The following is a 19775-nucleotide window of genomic DNA, read 5'->3' as shown; positions in this document are numbered from 1 at the left end:
GTGTTTCCCACACGCAGAGGTAAATCTAGCACATGATGTCCCTTTTGTGTCCCTTCTTGCCCGCCCCTCCCCCACCCCGCCAAGCCCGAGTTAATTCCCTCTGCGTCTTTTCAGCAGCTTGGACTTGCCTCTAATCCCGCATCTGTCTTCCCCACTGGACTGTAGATTCCTGGAGGCCAGAGACCGTGTCCCGTGCCCTCAGTCTCAGCACAGGGTCTGGGAGATTGTAAGTGCACTGTGCATGCGTCACCCACATTTCCGGGGACCCCTGGGGGCCCAGTCTCCGCACCGCGAGGCCAGAGCACTTAATAAGACACAGCCCAGTAAGCAGAAGTAATTTAAAAATAATTCCAACTGTGACTTGTGTCTCTCTAATACCCTTAACATCCTCTTCCCTCCGCGTCCCTGTCCCTTTTCCTCTCCCACTCTGTAACACAAAACCTGGAAACCAGATTGTCCAAAAGCCAGAGTCACCTTATGGGCACAGAGCCGGCTGTCCTCCCAGCCCTGGGCCCCTCCTGCTCCCGGGCACAGGGCCGCTCTGCTAGGCGTGCCAATTCCCGGCCTCCCTCGCAGGAGGGGCCCTGGGGACCAAGTCGCAGCCCCTGGAAGGTCACTGCAGTGATGGAAGCCACTTTCAGCCCTAGGCCTCCGGTCACCGCGTGCCTTCTTCTTCCTCCCCGCTGGCTGAGGCCAGACATGGTCACAGCCCAGGGAGGTGCTGACGGAGCCCGCGGGATGGAAGGGCTGTACGGTGGAAGGAGATGGCTCTCTGAGTGGGCAGCGCGCAAGCGGCCTCCAGACCTGCACGCTCACCGGGCCTGCTGTGTGAGAGGGGAACACGCTCCTGTCCTCCTTACGGCGCTCTCTTCAGGGGTTCTCTGCCTCCGCAAGGAGCAGTTTAGTCTTACTGGTAAATAAGAGGGCCAGGAAGGGAGAGAGGCTGGCCGAGGAGCCCCAACCAGAATTCTCTTTAGGAGAAAGGGGGAGCAGAGTCTGGGACCCCTGCACGTCGGACTCTTGTTGCCTCACACGTTGGTGGCATGACAGAATGGCCAGGGGTGCTCGCAGCGGCAATGAAGCAAGACAGTTTCTTGTGTAACTAAAGGGGAAGGGAAAAGAATAGGGTCACCCGGCATCCAGGTTCAGTGCTGACATTCAAACGCAACAGAAGCAACCCCCATTCTTCTTCTAAAGGACTCTGCTCCTGCCGTCCTTCCCTGGGGGGAGGGCAAGAGCAGCCCCCCTCATCTCACAAGGGCCTCCCCAGAGGACAGTGGGAGGCTTGCCCAAGGTCACCCTGGCCATTAGAGGCGGAAGGGCCAAGGAAACCCCAAGAAAGGATTTGGAGCCAAAAAGGATTTGGACCTGGAAGCAGATGGGGAAACCAGCAAGGGAACCTTGCCGAGGTGGAAAGACTAACTCAAGAAGCTGTAGCCAAAGACAATGGATGGAAATGACCTAAGGAATTCCAGGAAGGAGAGAAGCGTCTGGTCCAGGCACCTGGCGGGCTCCTCGCAGCCCGCAGAACCACCACCATTCACGCCGACAGAGCTGGGGCTGGTGGGAGACTCAAAAGCTCAAGCACTGAGCTCTGAAAAGGAAATGCCAGAACCACAAAGTTCTAATGTGAATTGTCTCAGCCAAAATAGACAAAACTGGCCTTGGGGAGGGCCTGGAGCCCAGACGCGAGGGAGAGGAAAGACCTGACGGGCCTCAGTCTTCCCAGGTAACATCCTTTCATTCAACATTCCCTGAACATTTCTGGAGCTCCGACCACGTCCTGGGCACCTCTGTAGCCTAGGGATACAGCCATGAACCAAACAGAAAAAAAACCCCCACTGTCCGTGGGCTCCACATGCTGGTGGGGGAAGCAGACCATAAAAGACAACCACAAGAAATAAGTCAGTTCTGTCGTGCCAAGATGCAGCATGTGCTATTAAAGCAAAACAAAACAACAGGACCTGGAGTGATGGAGATGAGGCTGACTACATGATCTGTGGAGCCCAGTGCAAAATGAGAATGTGGGGCCCTGTTCTAAAAGCAGAGAAAACAAGCTGTTAAAGGTACACAGGAAATTTTTCCTTCTTTCTGCAGTCTCTCCTCTCTCTCTCTCTCGACTTGTCACTGTTTTCTATTTGCTATTTAATGTCATGTGAAGTAAAGAAAAAAATTAAATTTAAATTATCAGCATGGGTTTTACCGTTCATTTTTATATTGTGCAATGCCAGCTTTGAAATGAAAATATTAGAGCATTCAACTTGTATGTGGAATCACAGAAGTTACACAATTTCTATTTCATGGCTTGTCCCCAAGCGTGCCCCAAACCTGCCAGAAGAGGCCAAACAGAAAGACTGGAAAGAGGAAGAGCTGATCCACCCAGCCACCCAGCCAAAGAGTAAGGGAGCTCTCCTGGGCACAGAGAGACCCTCAGGGTAAAAAATCCCTGGGTTCCCAGGGGCCCTGCCCCATTATGGGGGACACACCCACTCTCCAGAGCCTGCCGGCTGCCAAGTTCCCCTACCAAATCGTCCCTCCCACCAGATGCAGGACTGATGCATAGCACCTCAGATGAAGGTGGGGCCTGTGGAACTCAACTCCTCTCCATGCGTCCACTGCTCCAACCCTTGGCAGATGGGCAACCCCCAAGGGTCTTGAAACTTCCATTCTAGGATGTGCTCAGAACCTGGATCAGGGTCTTACCCCGCTGAGATGTGGCCTCTGGCCAGTCACCTACCAGATGTGCCCTGGAGCTGCCAATGCAGGGTGGGGTTGGCCATGCCCCACCCCAAGACACTGTGGGGTGCGTGCCCCCTGACCGTCCCACCCCTGTCCTGTGCCTGTGATCAGGGTCCTGCCAGGCACCCAAGACAGCCAATCATTGCGTGGGGCCAGAGAGAGGAGGCTGACTGGGGCCAGAGGGACCAGTGGGCAGGGGAGCAGGCAACGTGTGGGAGCTGAGGCCAAGTTCCTGGCGCACACTCCCTTGTCCCTCCAGACTTCACTTACAACACACAAATCCGAAGATAAAATTATCAAGAACCTCAAGACAGCGATGGTGGAACATAAAGTGCAAAGCACGGGGCCCTTCTGAGCACAGGGTCTTGCGCCAGGGGGCTGATGGCGCTCCCAGAATCCAGCCCCGGAGGGAGGAACGGTTGTCATTCCGAACAAATGTTCAGAGAAGGCTTTCGTGAGAAGACGATATTTGAGCAAAGATGAAGAATGAGAAGGAATGGGCCACTCAGATTCCAGAGGGAAGGGTGTTATGGGCAGAGGGAACAGCACGTACAAAGGCCCTGTGGCTTGGGCATGTGCCTAATGCATCCATGGGGTGGCAAGGAGGCCCGTGTGGCTGGAGTGGAGGGAGAAGGGGCCAGTACGCAAGGCCCTGGGGGACAGTTTAGGGATTGGGGCTTTGGGTCTGAGAGAAAGGGGGAGCCAAGGAAGGGTTTTCAGTAGAGGAGTGACATGGTCAGACTTAGGGGGGCTCCTGAGGGGTTAAGAGGAGACTGTAGGAGGCAGGGAGATAAACAGAGGGCCACTGCAGTCATCCAGGAGAGGGATGAGGGTGGCAAGGACCAGGCTTGAAGGATTCGTGGTCAGATTCTGGATATTTAGGAACAACCTAACATATATTTATTCAAGCCCCAGGATGCCGCGTAGGGTTCAAGGCTCAGGGAGTTAAGCAGGAGACCCGAGGTTCCAGCTGCGGTGGAGCCGACATTCTGGTGAGGTGGGAGCAGGGCCCCTCTGACATGTCATTTCAGCTGAAATCTGGGAGACATAAGGAGCCACCATGAGATCAGGGGAAAATCATTCCAAGCACAGTGCACAGCATGGGCCTCAGTTGGCTCAGGCTGCCAGAGCAGAATACTGCAGACTGGCTGGCTGAAATGCAACTGTGTTTTTTTCACAGATTTGAAGGCTGGGCGGTCCAAGATCAAGGTGCCCGCCAATTCGGTTCTGGTGACAGCTCCCTTCCTGACTTGCAGACAGGCACCTTTTTTGTTACGGTCTTCACCTATCCTTGCCACAGCGCCCCTCAAGCGATCTCTCGCTCTCTTTCCTCTCCTTACAGAGGCCACCAATCCTGTCAGATTAGGCCCCCCACACTCTTGACTTCACTTAACCCTCATTACCTCCTGAGAGCCCCACCTCCACACACAACCACACTGGGGAGCTTCAACGTATGAATTGTTGGGGCGGTGGGGAGACACAATTCAGTGCAAAGCTCACCTGCCGCGAGGTGCTCAGCCCCCCGGGGAGGAGTACAGAGCAACCCTTAGCTGGGCCCGGAGGATGGGCCCTCCAGACTGGCCGGCCTCGGCAGCAGACACTGGATTCCATCCCACGGAGGCATATTGAGCAGGTGGTCCTGGTGAGGGGTTAGAGGCCTCGGTGTGAATCAGCCACAGCCCTGGTGAGTTAGGATAGGGTTTCTCAGCGTCAGGTTCTCAGTCCTCTATATCCAAAGGTCCTGGGGCACAGATTCCCGCCCTGCCTGTAGCTAGGAGGGCTCAGAGGGTATTTTTAAAAAGGATCCCAAGGAGAACTGCTGCTGCAGGGGGAGGGGCAGGGAAGCTGGGCGAGCAGCTGGAAAAGGGGCACCAACTGCACCTGCAGAGGGGCCTGGAGACTTCTGCTGGTGAATGACTTCTTGACGTACTTGACGGACTGTTGCAGCTGGGCATTGCAGGGGGAGAGGGAGAGGGCATTCCAAACGGAGGGGACTGCAGAGGCAAAGACTTGGAGGCTGGGCACGACCAGAGGAGAGGAGGAGGGGGGAAAGGTGAGAGGAGGTTGTGCACACGTTTTCTTTGCTCCCCACTGTGACCAAGGGGACAAGGTGATCAGCGTTACCTGCAACGGCTGTGGGGACAGCATTATTGCAAAGGGGCCCCTGTTGGCTGTACAGGTAGCCCCCCTTTGCCCAGGCCCCCAGGAGTCACTGATGGATCATCTGGGTCCATTGGTCCAGCTGCTGTTCTTCCTGCTGAGGGAGGAGATGGATGGGCGATTTCACAGAGAACAAAGGGGCTGGAGGCCTGGGGGAGGGGATGAATGAGGACCTCTGTGGAGCTTCATGACCTTATGGCCCTTCCCTGGGTGGCCCTCAATGGGTTGGCTGGGCAGAGGGCACAGGAAACAGCCTGTCTTTCAACTATGGGCCCCAGCCTATTTTGGCTGCCCTTCTGCTCTGAGCAATCACAGCCAGAGGGGTGCTGGAGCTGGGTGCTAGAGCTGAGTGCTGGAGCTGAGTGCTGGAGCTGGGTGCTGGAGCTGAGTCCTGGAGCTGGGTGCTGGAGCTGGGTGCTGGAGCTGAGTGCCAGAGCTGGGTGCTGGAGCTGGGTGCTGGAGCTGGTTGCTGGAGCTGAGTACTGAAGCTGGGTGCTGGAGCTGAGTGCTAGAGCTGGGTGCTGGGGCTGGGTGCTGGAGCTGAGTGCTGGAGCTGAGTACTGAAGCTGAGTGCTGGAGCTGAGTGCTGAAGCTGAGTGCTAGAGCTGGGTGCTGGAGCTGGGTGCTGGAGCTGAGTGCTGAAGCTGGGTGCTGGAGCTGGGTGCTGGAGCTGGGTGCTGGAGCTGAGTGCTGAAGCTGGGTGCTGGAGCTGAGTGCTGAAGCTGGGTGCTGGAGCTGGGTGCTGGAGCTGGGTGCTGGAGCTGAGTGCTGAAGCTGGGTGCTGGAGCTGGGTGGCTCACAGGAGCAGACTGTTAAAATATTCAGGAACTTTTTAAGCTGGTTGTTAAACTTTTGGTTACCTGAAATTGGCCTTGATAGGTGTTTTTACTACATGGAAATTGGCAAAAAATAAAAAATCAAGGGTCTTTTTTTTTTAATTCTTCCACAGAGCTGGTGAATCAGCATTCCACTGACAAGGAGCCATAGCCACTGGGATGTGGGAAACTAAAGACAAAAGAAAAACTGGGTTTCCTTACCACCTACAGCCCACCAACAAGTCCTTCAAACAGGCAGGGTGACATTCCTCTAGGGACTCAGCTGCCTGGATGTTAATACTTTGCTAAGGGCAAAAGGCAATCCTAGCCTCCCCCCTGCCCCCACCCCCACCCCAGGATCCTGTAAGTCTACTTTAACGTATAAGAATTCCTTTGGAAACTTCCTTTATCTCTAAACCCTCCAAGATACGTGTTGGCAATCACCCCCCAAGCATATGGCCCCCCGATATACACCTGAGGGGTCTCATGACTCAGGTTTTATTAGACGGTAATAAATGACCTTTCCCCAACAATAGCTAGCCCCCTCAAGGTCCTGGAAACCTTGCTTCCACATTCCTTAGAGGCTTACGCTATCCCTAACCCCCTCCCAACTTGAAAGCATATAATGGGCCAGTCCTCATGACCCCAGTGCCCCTCTTTCTGCCCACAGGTACTGTCCCCGTGCTTTGATAAAACCACCTTTTTGCACCAAATGACGTCTTAAGAATTCTTTCTTGGCCGTGGGCTTCGAACCCTCACTCTTCCCTACACCACTGTCACCACGGGGCAGGCAGCAGCCAGAGACCCTTCTCCAAAACACACCCTCTGTGCAAAAAGCCCCGCACAGAGCCCAGGAAACATCCAGGTACATCAGATGCTCTTCAGTGTCCCTGATCTCAAGGAGCAACCAGTCTGTTGGGAGACAGAAAAAACAACCTGGGACGTTATCAACCAGAGAAATAAAGCTAACAACAGCTGCTGTATCTCGAGTCTCTCCCATGTGTCATGGTGCTGGGAACTTTTCACACATCATCTCTACTCCTCACAGTAGATGCCACTTATAGATGGGAAAAATGAAGCTCAACAGTACAAAGGCACCTGCCCAGGATCACCCAGCCGGCACCGTCAGGTCCAAATCCCACATTGTCCTGACTCTTGAGCGTGTATGTAGCCTTCACCGCTGCATGTCCTGCCTCCCCGTAGCATGCTGCGCTACAGAGCCCGGGGCAGGGAGCAACTAGCCCTGCCTGGGGCAGGTGCAGGGGTGGCACTGGAAAAGGCTTCCCAAGAGTGGGGACATTTGGTCTGGGTCTTGAAGGATGAATAGGAGTTTGCCAGTTTAAGGGCAAAGTGAAGAAGGGCATTCCAGATGGAAGGAGAAGCATAGGAAAAGGCATGGAGGAGTGAGAAGGCATGAGAGGTTCAGGAGGCGAGGAGGCGGGGGGAGAGCACAGGGTTGTATTACAAGGTTGTGTCATGGGGAAGGAGGCAAGATGAGAAGGCAGGTTGGGACTTTAGTAAGGAGGACCTTGAAAGCCAGGCTAAGAGATTTGGTCTTGATCCTGAAGGCTTGGGAGCCACGGAAGTGGAAGGTCCCTGGAAATTATACCCTAGAACTATGAAAATGTGGCGAGATTGTTAACCACGTCTGTTTTCCAAGGTTCTCTAAAGCAATGCTTCTCAAGCCATCCGTGGAGAAGGACCACTTTTAAAAAAATTTCTAATCTGTCACAGACCAATACTTTTATAAAATACAAGGAAAATTAATTACTTAAAAAATAAAATGAAAAAAATACAAGCCTTTTTTTTATTATGACATTCAAGACACAATTGCTCAATCAAACTGCACTACAAGTTTTCAACCCTTAATTTCTGTGTTCACTTTGATAGAGATGCGCTTGTCCAGAGAGTCTCTGTTACAGGCACATGTCTAGGACAAATGAGGGTTCTCCTAGTAAGAGCTAAGTGCTATCAAACAAATCCCATTTTGATGATGAGGAATCTGTTGTTCAGAGAAGGTAAGCAGCCTGCCCAGGATCACACAGCAGGTGAGAGGCGGGGCTAGACTTAAACCCAGGCCTGTCTGCCTCAACCCACCTGGCAGGTGCAGCCCAGTCCCTCGGCAGAGCCCCTTGGCCTGGCCCCGTAGCCTTGTCCCTGCTCTTAACACAAGGTCAGGAGCCCTGCAGATGGGGAAATGGAGCCAACGTAATGGAGGCCAGGGTCCCACACCAGAGGGGGGCAGAAGCAGCCAGCCTCCAGGTCTCCTGATACTAGTCTGTGCTCCATTTTGCCACTCTGCCTGCCTCTGGGCCAGGCCTCCAGGCCAGACAGGGCCAAGGAGGGCAAAGGGAAGGAGGGGCAGGAAGAGGCAGGGGACTCATCAATTGCTGGCAATTACATGGTGCTTTGTCATTCTTCATTAGCTCAGCAGCTCCATAAGCAGAGAGTTCCCTGTGGAAGCAGGAGACAGCTGCTGGTCCTACCCAGGTGGGCAGTCTGGGTGGGTAGGGACCCCTCAGGAGCACTTTCCCCAGCCCCTTTAGGTGCTGCTTCTCCAGCTGCAGAGGGGTCGCCTGCTTGCTGGGCACATGCTGAGAACCAGAGGACAGAACTTAAGTGGAGTCCTTGGATGTGTACTGGGCACTTCCTCACTGCCAGGCACTAGTCAGCTGCTCCAGGGAACCCTGGGGTGAAGGATGATTCCCAGCTCCCATGCTTGGGGCATGCTCAGCTGCTGGAGGAGGTAAACGGGTTCACCAAGAACCATAAAACATGAATGTAGCCAGACTTACCATTTACCGAGCACTTGCCACTTGGCAGGCACTAAGTCAAGCATTTCCCCCCGTATTATCCAACAGAAGCCTTACAAAGCTCTCTAAAGCAGGTATTATGCCCACTGTACAGATGGGGAAACTGAAGCCCAGTTGGCTAAGATTGCATACATATAGATGGAGCATTTGGTTTCAGGGCCCAAATATGTAGAACTCCAAGGTCAAACAGTTGTTGTCATCGTTTGCCAGGGAAGATAATTGTGTAGGTAGCTGTGACTGGGTATTAGGGAGGAGCCAGCTAGATCTTTGGGGCAAAGGTGGGTAGTCTGGGAAAGCTGAGGAGGCAATCTGGCTGGATGTTTCTGGAAGAGGAAGCAGCATGGGAAGGGTCTGAGGAGGGAAGGGTTCAGAAGCAACTGGTTGGAGCAGTTGGATCAATGGGACACAGAAGGCAGGAGAGGTCTGTGGGTCAGGTAAAAGGTCAAGTCTAAGCAGTAATCCCTGGGCTTCTGACTCACCAGTAACCCAGGTTCCCTCTGATTCCCTGGGACAGTGCTGAGCAGTCGGGTGTGGGGGTGGGAACTCTGGGAGAGGCTGGACTACCTGCAGCTCAGACTGGGCCAGGCTGGTTCCAATCGCAAGAGAGCTCCCTTCCCTGAGGGCCAGTCAAGAATTATGATAATAATAGCCATTCCACCTTTACTGTTCATCCAGTCAGAAAAGTGATTCTAGTTTTATTAAAATATGCTATATATATATATATATATATATATATATATATGTATATATATATAGCACTTATTATAAGCCAGGCATAATTCTAAACATGTTCCAAACGTTAACTCTTTTAATTCTTGCAACCATCCATGACATATAATCCCCATTTTACAGATGAGGAAACTGAGGTCTGTGGAATTTAAGTGACCAACCTAAGGTCATGAAGTAAAGGAGTAGGGGAGACAGGATCTCGGGCTCCAGTATCCACGTGTTTAAGCCCTGTGCTCTGCTGGTGGGGGGCAAGAAAACACTCTGCTGTAAAAACTCCCATTTTACAGATGGAAAAACTAAGGCCAAACCAGGTAAAGGGACTGGCTCAGGCAAGTAAGGAGGACAGATCGCTTGAGGAAATCAGGGCTCTTAGTCCTAGGCTAGGTTTCTGTCTTGGTCCCGCTACAAGCCCAAGTGATAGCTGGAGAGAAGCCGAGAGCCCTCCCAACCTGCTGGCACCCACTATCTCACTGGGGTCTCATGAGGGTCCCGTGGGGGAGAAAACAGTAAAATTACAATTCTGGCACCATTTTCCTAAAGACAAAAGCCAGTTATAACCAGAGGTAGCTTCTCCCTCTCTTTTATTTTTCTTTCTGATTACTAAAGGCTATATGATCATTGCAAAATTTTTTTTACAAAGTTAGATCAGATGAGAGAAAAAAAGAGAGAGAAAAGAAAAAAAATCACCTTAAAACTCTTCCTTGAATACTGGTGCATTTTCAAGATTTCTCTGCTCTCTCTCTATTTTTATAAGCATCCAAGATGGAAGCAAGAGATTTGGCTCCCTGTCCTGGCTCGCTGTGTGACCTTGGGCAAGTCCCTGCCCTTCCCTGGGCCTCAGGCTCCTCACCTGTGAAAGGAGGCTTTGCACATGGTGACCTCAGAGGAGGCCCCTTGCAGCTCTGACCTTCTGTTTCTGCTTCTGTTCCTGGATTGGCAGAAGGGGCACAGGCAGGCTGCCCCTCTGTGGGGGACGCATGGCTGACAGCTCCCAGCAAGTCACCTCCGGGACGATGTGATGGGCCTGGAAACAGCCTTCACTGCAGGCTCAGCGTTCCCAGGCCTGCCTGCTCACTAGGCCCATATGGTGCCCCCTGCCAGCCGGACACCACCAGCTGCCCTTCACCTGCCAGCCCTGGGTGATTGCTTTTCCTTCGGGCTCCAGAATGCTCTCTCTCTACTGCCCCAGGACCCAGAAGGCTCAGGGTAAGAGAGCTGGGGGGCTCAGCCCTGAGGACCTACCTACGCATCACCACAGCCCTTTGTGGGAGAAGACAGCCTCATATGGTAAAAAGCTAGAGAGAGGGAGGGAGGGAGGAAAGGAACATTGACTATATTCCAACTCCATTTGGACCCCTTGCTAGGTGTTCAGAAATGAATCAGAAAAACTTATTGCCCTTGAAGGACCTAAAGTCTAGTGGAGGCAATCAGAGTAGAAATAGGCAGCAGCAACACTCACAATGCTGAGAGCTCAGGTCTGTGAGATCCCAAAGGCAGAAGCCTAACAGATGGGTGGCAGTCAGGGAAGGCTTTCTGGAGGAGGCAACTTCATAGGCGAGTTCTCAAGGACTGCTCTCTGCATTTCCAACTCAAGAACTCATGTTTTTAATTCTGATAGACAGCCTGGTGGAATAGGTGTTGTTGCTTTTACAGATGAGGCTCAGAAAGGTGAGGTCACAACCACCGAAAAAAAGGAGTCAGGTTCAAATTCCCAGCATTCCACTCTGGCCTACAAGCCTGGGTTTGAGTTTGATCCCAATCGCTGGCTTGCAGAGACCCTTCTTGAGTGCTTCTCTCCCAGACTTTGGAATCTTATCTGTAAAGTGGGTGTATTGCTGGCTGCAGGGTTTTGGAGGAGCAAAGGACAGATGGCCGAAAAAGCACTTAGTTTATAAACCGAGAAAGGAATGTCAGTGGGGCCTCACTACCCAGCTGGGGACAGCACAACCCCATCTTTCCCCCAACACAAGAACAGGACTCCTGTCTTCTGAGCTAGCAGCAATCCTAGAGGCTGAAGTTCACCTTGCCGAAGCTCCCCATCTAGAAGAAGCCAGACTGTGGCACGGAGGCTTGTGCTCTTTTGACTGCAAAGCCTAACGGGAGGGTATAGGATCCTAGAGAGAATTCTAAATCCTGGACTTAGAGTATCTGTGCTGGAGGAATTCTAGAATCCAGACCCCCCTCAAAATGCCTCCTACAAAGCTTGGGAGGCTCTGGGTCAAGGTCGTGCAGCACCTGGCCGCGGCAGATTGAAAGGATCACTAGAAATAGGATCCCATCTCCTTTGACAGATAAAGATTAAGACCTAGTGGGGGGCAGGAATTGCCTAAGGTAACAGAGCAAGTCAGTGTTAGAGCATAACACCCAGGCCATATCACTACATGGGGAGTGGGGTGGGGTGGGGCAGCCCAGGTGCCCAGGTGGTGCCAGAGAGCAGCCTGGGTGCTGTTGGGTGAGTAAAATGCCCAGCCGGTCTTACTAAGGAAAACTTTTATAGTCCTGCCCGGTTCCCAGCAAAGTTCTACGACTCCCACCTCTCCTTCTAAGCCTCCCATTGCCCTGGGCAGCACCCTTCTCTCCGACCCTAAGTCTGACCATCTGTAAAATGGCCCCCAAGTACCTTACAGCTGGGCTGTCTAGAAATCCTAGGAATAAGGGGATTGGGAGAGGGAGGAAAAGAAGGGGCTTCTAGGGCTTTCGGCCCTCTACCTTAGGGGCGCCCTTTGTGGGGACCCCCTGGGGAGCAAGAGCAGGAGCCCGGGCTGGGCGGGGCGAGGCAGGGCGGTCGGGGGCGGGCCCGGGGGCGGGCCCGGGGGCGGGGCCTGGCCGGCCATCATCCCGCCCCGTCGGACGTCGGCGCGGAGCTCGCGCCGCGGGGGGAGGAGCGCGGAGTCCGCGCGTCGCGCGGCCCCGGCGGAAAGTTTTTCCTGACGGAGTTTTGGCGGCGGCAGCTGGAGCGGCCATGGACGCGCTCAAGTCCGCCGGGCGGGCGCTGATCCGGAGCCCCAGCCTCGCTAAGCAGAGCTGGGGGGGCGGCGGCCGGCATCGGAGTGAGTGTGTGCGCGTCCGCCGGGCCGGGCGGGGGCCGGGCGGGGGTCGGGCGGAGCGGACCGGCCTCCCGCGGGCGCCGGGGGCAGAGGCGCGGTCTGCCCGGTGCCCTGCGGCCCTGCCCGGTCCTGCGGGGTTGGGGGTCGCCCGCGGTCAAGTCGGGCTCCCACTCCCGTCCCGGCTCTGGGCGGCTGGGGAGGAGGGGCGGAGCTGGGGGAGCGAGCGGAGCTCGGGGACCCCAGGTGCAGGCGGCAGTCGGAGGGGCCGCAGGTGAGGGGAAGAGACCTGCGCGAACCCCGGCACCTGGCCGCCTCGCCGCGCTGGGCAGCTTAGGGGAGCCCGGAGCTCAGCGGGAGGGGAGACAGTGCCCGGGGGAGGAGGAGTGGGCACCGGGGTTCGGGGAGATGCCCGCAGCCCTGCGCCCTCGCCGCGAGGTCCGCGGCCGGGGGGAGCCCGCGTGCCCCCCGCCCCACCGCCAACCCTTGAGGTCGTCTTTTGACCCCCAGGCGTCCAGGAACCGACTCAGGTGTGAGCGGGCTTCGCAGGTACCTACTTGAGGTTCGGGGCGAGGCTCAGCCTGGGGTCTCAGAAGGTACCACACCCCGAGCCTTCCAGACCCCTGGCGTCCCCTCCTCTCCCCACGTCTAGGTGGCGAGGCTGGCGTTCTGGCCAATTTTGAAACCTGTTTTCTCTCGCACTTTTCCCCTCGGGCTTCCGAAGTCCCGGGGCGCGCAGGCGAATGGCAGACTCGCCGCCACCTCTCCCTTCTCCCGGGGCGTCTGGGAGGCTGGGAAGGGGGCCCCCCCCTCCTCTCCCCGTCTCAGATTACTCTCAGGGAACCCGTCACCTGGCACCTTCCCCTGAGGCCTGAGAAACCCAGCCCAAGTCCCTCTTTTTTCTGCAGGAGAAAGGGAGTGGATTGCCTGGGGTCACACAGGCCTTCCTGGTAGATGTGGAGCCCGAGCCAAGACTTCGTACACTCCCACCCTCCTATCAAACACCTGGGACCTCCAGGGGAGGACTCCCCTCCCCCCTACCTCGCCCCCCTCCCCCTCCAAGAAACCCCTGACAGTACAGTCACACCCCACCCCCCCTTCCTTCTTTCCAGGGCTCCGCCAGGGGAGCCTGAGTTCCCAGTGCCAGCGTGTCTGGGCCTAGAAAGCCCGCCCTTCCCCTCCCTCTTGCCCCACTCTGCTGTTCCAGCTGTGGCCACCTCCTAAACCAAGACTGGCACTGGGAACATGGGCTGGTGCCTGCTGGTGGGGGTGGGGTCAGAGACCCATTAGGGCTGGTCTGGGCCAGGCCAGGATGCACTGTCTCCCACACTTACTGGCCCCTAAATAGCCCCTTTAAATACTTAAGGGATTTGACTGGGACTTCTGAGAATAATGGTTTGTTCCAGTGGTGGAACCCTGCAGTTCTTCTGGGGTGGGGGAGGAAGGGGGTGCTGGGTAAGGGAAGAAAGCTTAGAAGCCTCTTTGATTCTGGGGAAGGGGGAGAGGTAGCCACCTTGGATGGTGAAAAAGAGTTTCTTGTGCTGCTCTGATCTTGACAAGTCCTTTTCCTTTCTGACCCTCAGTTTCCTCACCAGAAAAACGGGGATAAAAATTCTAACCTGATAGAGGTGTTGAGAAAATTCTTGATAATGCTTCCTCCTGGCACCTCATTGGTGGTTTCCTCCTGTCCCACTCCCCCTTCGTGTCATGTGGACCTTCAACATGACTATTCCTGTGGGGGAACAAGTTTGGGGGGCTCAGAGCCTATCTACACCTGCAGAGAAAAGGAGAAGAGAACCCCGCTCCCCTGCAGACCCCCAGAGTGTTGTCCTGAGCCTTCTGGACCCAGAATGATCTGGGTGGAACCTTCACCTGTCCCTCGTTATTGTCAGTTTCCTTATCTGTAAATTGTAAATAACAGTAGTGGGGGTGGTGGGGGTGGTGGTGTGTGTGTGTGTGGCGTGGATTAAGTACGGTGTGTGTGTGGGGGGGGGTGTGGATTAAATGAAATAGTGTTTTGCCTGGAATAGCAAAGGGATTCAATAAATAGTAACTACTGCTTTTGTCACTTTATGTTTTACACAGTTTTTGCTTCTGTTATTTCATTTGCTCCTGTGAGGTGACAGAGCAGGGATTCTTAACAGACCCGTGTCAGAGGTAAAAGACCGGAGGCTCAGGCTCCAGGACGGCTTCCTAGAGGTAGCATTCCGAATCCCCAGCCCAGGGGTCTTATCAGCGTGCCTCCTGGACTCTGGCCACGGGATGAGCTGGGGCAGGCCCCATCCCAGGATGGGCTGACGGCTGACAGCCCCTGAGAACAATGGTGGCCACAAGGTAGAGAGGGACGCTGTGGGGTGTGTCTGGGGTGGAGGTGCTGGGGTAGCTTGGTCTGAGGTGGTGTTCTGGCCAACTGGAACTGAGCCCTGTGGTTGACTTTTGCGGCCAAAATGAAGCCAGGGGAGTTAAGGTTAGACTTGACACCTGCTATCAGCTGTGACTTGCTCCTCACCAAACCACTCAAGATCCTCAGCTGGGATTAGCATGATAATTGTTTTATTTGTGGAAAAACTGAAACCCAGAGAAGGGAGGCAGCTTGCCTGAGGTCACACAGTAGGCTAGAACCCCACGCTTTTTGGCACTGAACCTCACGGCCCCCTGTCTCCCAGCTGGTCCTGAGTTTGAAGAACTATCTCCCTCTCCCACACATGGCCTTTTTCCCATCTCAATAAATATTCCCATAAAATAAATATTTTATCTCAGTCCCTAGCCAGGGCTTTTCCTTTCTTCTAGCTGCCTGAAAGGTGGCTCACCCTGGCCCCTCAGTACCCTTCTTTCCAAGAGGGGGCCCTTTGATCTTCAGGCTCCCTACAGGCTGTCAGAGAACTCAGAGCAGGTAAAGAAATACAAGATACAGGTTCCAGAAAAGCTAGAGTATGGTGGTATGTGGGGGACAGAGAATCTATTTGTACTTACTTATAATATTTACAATAAAAGATACTATAAATAAACCCCCAAGTCATAATACTTACTGATCACAGACTATGTGACATGCCCCGATAGGTACTGGAGAGTCTGGTGAACAAGTCCGTCTGTCTCCCAGCAGTGCTCACGGTCTGGTGGAGGAAGCAGAATGACCAGGGTGCGAATGAATGGTTTGGTGATAAGTAATGGTGACACCATGAAGAAGGATAAAGTGGGCTGAGGAAATGGCGGGGACCGCTTCCTTAGAGTGGTATCTTCCTTTGGGTTCTTCTAGAAAGCAGACGCTAAGAGAAGGATCTGAGTACGAGTCATCTATTTGGGAAAAGATCCCAGGAAATATCTTCAGAAGTGGGAAGGGAAGAAAGTCCAAAACGTGGACAATATGAAGCCAGTCACCAGCGTGGGTGACTGGAGCGCCATCCCGTGGGGAGTTTTGGGGGGGCAGTGGAGAATGTGCTCTTCAGTTATTCTGCTTGAGGGGCAGTTCCTGGCAGCGGTGGGTTCAGGGATGGGAGCCCTGAATACCCCATGTGCATGGGCATCGGCCCCTCCGGTAGCCAGAGAGCTGCAGGCGAGAGGTGGCTTGTCAGGTGGCGTGTGTGGAAATGGTGTCCAGTGAGGGGATAAAGGTGGGGCTCTGATAGCGTCAGTGCGGGCAGTCAGGGAAGGCCTCTCCAAGGAGGCGACTTGGAGCACATGTGAGAATACAGGAGGGAGGAATCTGGGAACAGCCTTCCAGCCAGAGAGAGCAGCAGGTGCAGGGGACATTTAACTGGAGGCTGGGGCCCTGCTTCTCACAGGTCTGGTGGCTTAGGGAGGCACATGTGCCTTGAAGGAGTCAGGTCATCCCCTGCTCACTGAGGGGCACTCTGTTCAGGCAGCCGTGCAGGACAGGATGCTCACGCCTCTGGGTGATCCTGCGCGTGACCCCTGCCTCACGGGGGAAGGGGCTTGGTGGGCACCCTTGGTGGGTGAACAGCACGGGCTGCGGGAGGCAAAGACCAGCATTGTCAATTAAGAGTCATGGCCAGACTCCTCTGAGCCTCTATCCTGTGAAGTGGGAATCCTAATATATCCTTGCCTCTCCTCACAAAATACTGCAAATGGCTGTGTGCACATTCAAGCTCTTAGCCCTGGGCCCTTGGTAAGGACAGGAGCTCACACTTCAGTGGCCCTCAGCGTGTGCCAAGCGTGGTTCTAAGCCCACCTGGTGTGTGAACTCACTTCATCCTCACAGCAACCCCATGGGGTGGACATGCTTCTTGTCCCAATTTTTAAGTGAGGAAACTGAGGACCAGGGAGGTGGAATGACTGAACCGCACAGCCCATCTCCAGACCCCATGGTTTTAACCTTGACAGCACGTTTTTCTCTTACAAGAGTAAGTAGGTACCCAGGAAATGAGAGCTTATGCTATGATCATTTTTTAATTATTTTCTTTTGACAATCTTAACAACTTCTGAAATTTGCTGGCACTTTTTACATGCTGAACCTGTTTCTGGTGATGCTCTTGAGGAACTGAACCCATTTGTCAGATAAAGAGACTGGCCTTAGAGAAGCAGCTACATTCCGGGTCATGGCAGAGCTTGAGTCCCTTTCCAAGACGTTACTCTGTCACTCCTGAGGCCACCTCCCCACCAGGCTGGAGGAGGCTGGAGGCCAGGGCTCTTAGAGGTTCCCCCTGGCCCATGGGTTTGGCTATCGCTCTGATGTTCCAGACACCAGCCAGGCTGGGTCTCCTGGGCAGCAAGAGGGGTACAGGGGCCCCCGGCCCAGCTCTGAGTCCTGGGCGGGGGGCTTAATGAGGAAAGAGCACACGTTTGCAGCCGTGAGTTAAACTGGGCATATGGTCCGTCCCCAGCTAACTCTGACAGCAGGTCATCTGTAAAATTGCTAAGTTAAAATAGCGCAGTCATTATCCACCACAGGGCCAAAAATAACCAGGACCGGAACAGGGCTGTAGACTCAGGCCTGTATTTGCCTGAGGGCCTCTGGGAGCTCTTCCTGAAGCCCCGGGCTCCTCTTAGGAAGGAGCATGTGGCCTCCAGCCTGAGGTGGCTGGCTGCTGGGTAGGCACCAACTCTGCGTTTGCCTTATTGAGTGCTCTTAGGTGTGGGTTTCTTCAGGGAGGGTGTGGGGCCTGAGAGACCTTCCACCTCATTGAAGAGATGAGTCATGCCCAGAAGGACAGTATAGGAGCAGAGGCAGGGTTCCCTCCCTCGAGGGGAAGGAGGATCTTGCTGGGCCTGGGAGGACGGCGTAATGGGAAAGGGGAGAAGGACAAGGCAGAGCTGCAACACTGGATAGGGGTGCACCTTCTCCAGTTCCTGGGGGAGACACACGGGAACGGACGTCCTTCAAGAGGAAGACACATGGTAGACAGCTGCTGGCTGTGAGTGATGTGGTTGGAGAAGGAAGAGAAGGAAATCCACGCTCAAGAGAGGCACAGGTGACCCGCTCACAGAGGGACGAGGCCCCATCAAGAGGCATGACCGTGGGCGGGGTCCCGTGCTAAATAAGCACATTACGTTTATTATCTCATTATCTAATTTTATTATCTCATCAAAGGGTCAAAACAGTAGCCCTGTGAGCTGGGGACTGTTGTTTCCCCCATCTTATGGATGAGAAAACTGAGTCCCAGGGAAGGTAATTAATTTGCTCAAGATCACTCAAACAATGTCAGAACTGGGTTTCTAGGATTAAGGCTTTTGTTTTTAACTGCTAGGCAGTCCTGCTGTCAAGAAGGCTTCCTGGGTGAGGCTGGATGCAAGGGGTTCCAATCAAATAAAGGGAAGGGCATTTCTGATAGAAGGAACTCCTTGAGCAAAAGCATAGAAGTGGGAAAGAAAATGTTGCATCACGAGGAAGAAGCTCTGCATGGTTGGAGCTTCCGTTGTGTGTGCATGTGCATGTGAATGAGTGTGTGCATGTAGCGATATTGTGGGAGAGGACACTGGGACACCTGTGATTCCCCAGTAGTCATTGTGGGAATTGCCTGTAGTGGATTGGGAGCTGGTGGGGGCGGGGTAGCGGGGTGAAGCTCTGACTTGCTGTGTGATCTTGCACAAGTCCCATCCCTCTCTGGGCCTCGTCATCTGTCATGTGAGGAGTTTGGGCAGAGGGTCTCCAAGGCTGATGAGTGGCAACTGGTCTACCAGGGCCCTCATGAAGGAGGCCATGGAGTAGGGTAAGGGTCAGGCCAGGGAAGGAAGAATGCAGAATATGCCAAGCATTTCAGAGGTCAGGGAGGACTGGGGAATGTTTTGACAACAAAAAGGTCATCTGTGACCTTGGCAAGCTTTGGCCCTTTGGAATGGAAAGAGCGGAAGTGGTTTTGGAGATGGGCCAGGAAAGGCTGAGCCGAAGGAAATGGGATAGTGGGGACATGAAAATGGCGGGGAGGAAGGATGTTTGCTATAGGGCAGGTATGGATAGTGAGATGAACGAGGCCACCCCTGATCGATTGGTGTTGCCTGCATGGAGCCTTGTATTGAGAAACAGTCCAAAGCCTATAAATCAGAGGGAATAGAGCTGCAATTGATTAGCAATGTCTGTCAAGGACACCGGTGATAGGCATGGTAGCATGTAGTTGGCCATCCTTGCTTAGATGCATCTCAGGTTGAAAGCAGTAGTCTGAGTACCTACTGAGGGGAAGCCTCAGGAATTAGGAATTGTGGGAGGAAATACCTCTGGCTCTAGGAACTTCTTCCTGACCTTTTGCTAAAATCAAGGTCGTTTGCCTCATGAGAAGATAGTATGGGCTACTGGTCAGGAGCTTGGAGCTTGGGTTTAGAGTCAGATAGACAACTAATGTGACAAATCACGTGTCCTTTGAGCCTCCCTTCCCTCCTCTGAAAGGGGAATGAGGGTGCCTGGCTGCCAGGTAGCTGTGAATGTTAGAAGTAATGGTCAGAGCTGCTTTGTTGTTATTGTTGTCTTTCTTACTTGATAGCTCTGTTCTGCGCTGATGATGTGGTGTTCTTGGTTTCTTTGAGAGAAAGGCTCAGGTCTGAGGGGGCTTCCATCACCCAACCCAGGACTGGGTCACCTCAGGGACTTTCTGATTCTTTTTGGGGGATCAAATGAGACAGGCTCGTGATTGATACAGCAGAGGATAGGGTCCCTTGGCGGGGGGGGGGTCTTCTCAGCAGGGGTTGGGCCTCCTCTTGGGGTGGTGGCCCAAGTGCAAGGGCTGGAGGGCAGTGGGCTGGGGACCGGAGCTGAGGATGGGGTTTGAGACATTGCAGACCTGAAAGAAGCCTTGGAGTTGTCCAGGTCATTTCTTCACTCAGCAGATACTGAGTGCCAACTGCATGCCAGGCTCGGGATAACCAGCCAACACGTCCCTGCTCACCTGGACATCAGACAGGGGGACTGGGTACACCTGTAAGTTCTTGTAAGACACCTTGCTGTCCAACACACATGCATTCTTTTTCAGATGAAGAAGCAGTCTCAGAGAGGGACAGTGGCTTGCTCAAGTCAAAACCAGAGAGGT

General features: G+C 54.1%; 1 protein-coding gene and 1 long non-coding RNA gene across 7 annotated transcripts in view; one reads left to right on the top strand and one right to left on the bottom strand.

The window, feature by feature from the left end:
- Positions 1–3616: 3616 nt before the first annotated feature.
- LOC118549879 (uncharacterized) lies at positions 3617–15431 on the bottom strand. The gene is made up of 5 exons (XR_004924281.2): positions 15330–15431; positions 4864–4996; positions 4621–4756; positions 4240–4420; positions 3617–3777 (listed from the first exon to the last, which is right to left on the bottom strand). It is a non-coding gene; the product is annotated as an uncharacterized LOC118549879 (long non-coding RNA).
- LDLRAP1 (low density lipoprotein receptor adaptor protein 1) overlaps positions 12138–19775 on the top strand; it is a 34367-nt gene continuing 26729 nt past the window's right edge. For 5 of the 6 annotated variants that reach the window (XM_036114962.2, XM_036114951.2, XM_036114940.2 and 2 more), the window contains exon 1: positions 12138–12306. In XM_036114962.2, coding sequence (XP_035970855.1) covers positions 12219–12306 — 88 coding nt within the window. In that variant the 5' untranslated portion in view covers positions 12138–12218. Of the gene's footprint in view, positions 12307–12831; positions 12850–19775 lie in introns of those variants that run through there. The other variant, XM_078073619.1, reaches the window with a different exon arrangement.

The sequence above is a fragment of the Halichoerus grypus genome, chromosome 5 (assembly GCF_964656455.1).
Source record: "Halichoerus grypus chromosome 5, mHalGry1.hap1.1, whole genome shotgun sequence".
Lineage (NCBI taxonomy): Eukaryota > Metazoa > Chordata > Mammalia > Carnivora > Phocidae > Halichoerus > Halichoerus grypus.
This window is presented reverse-complemented; position numbering and strand designations above follow the sequence as displayed.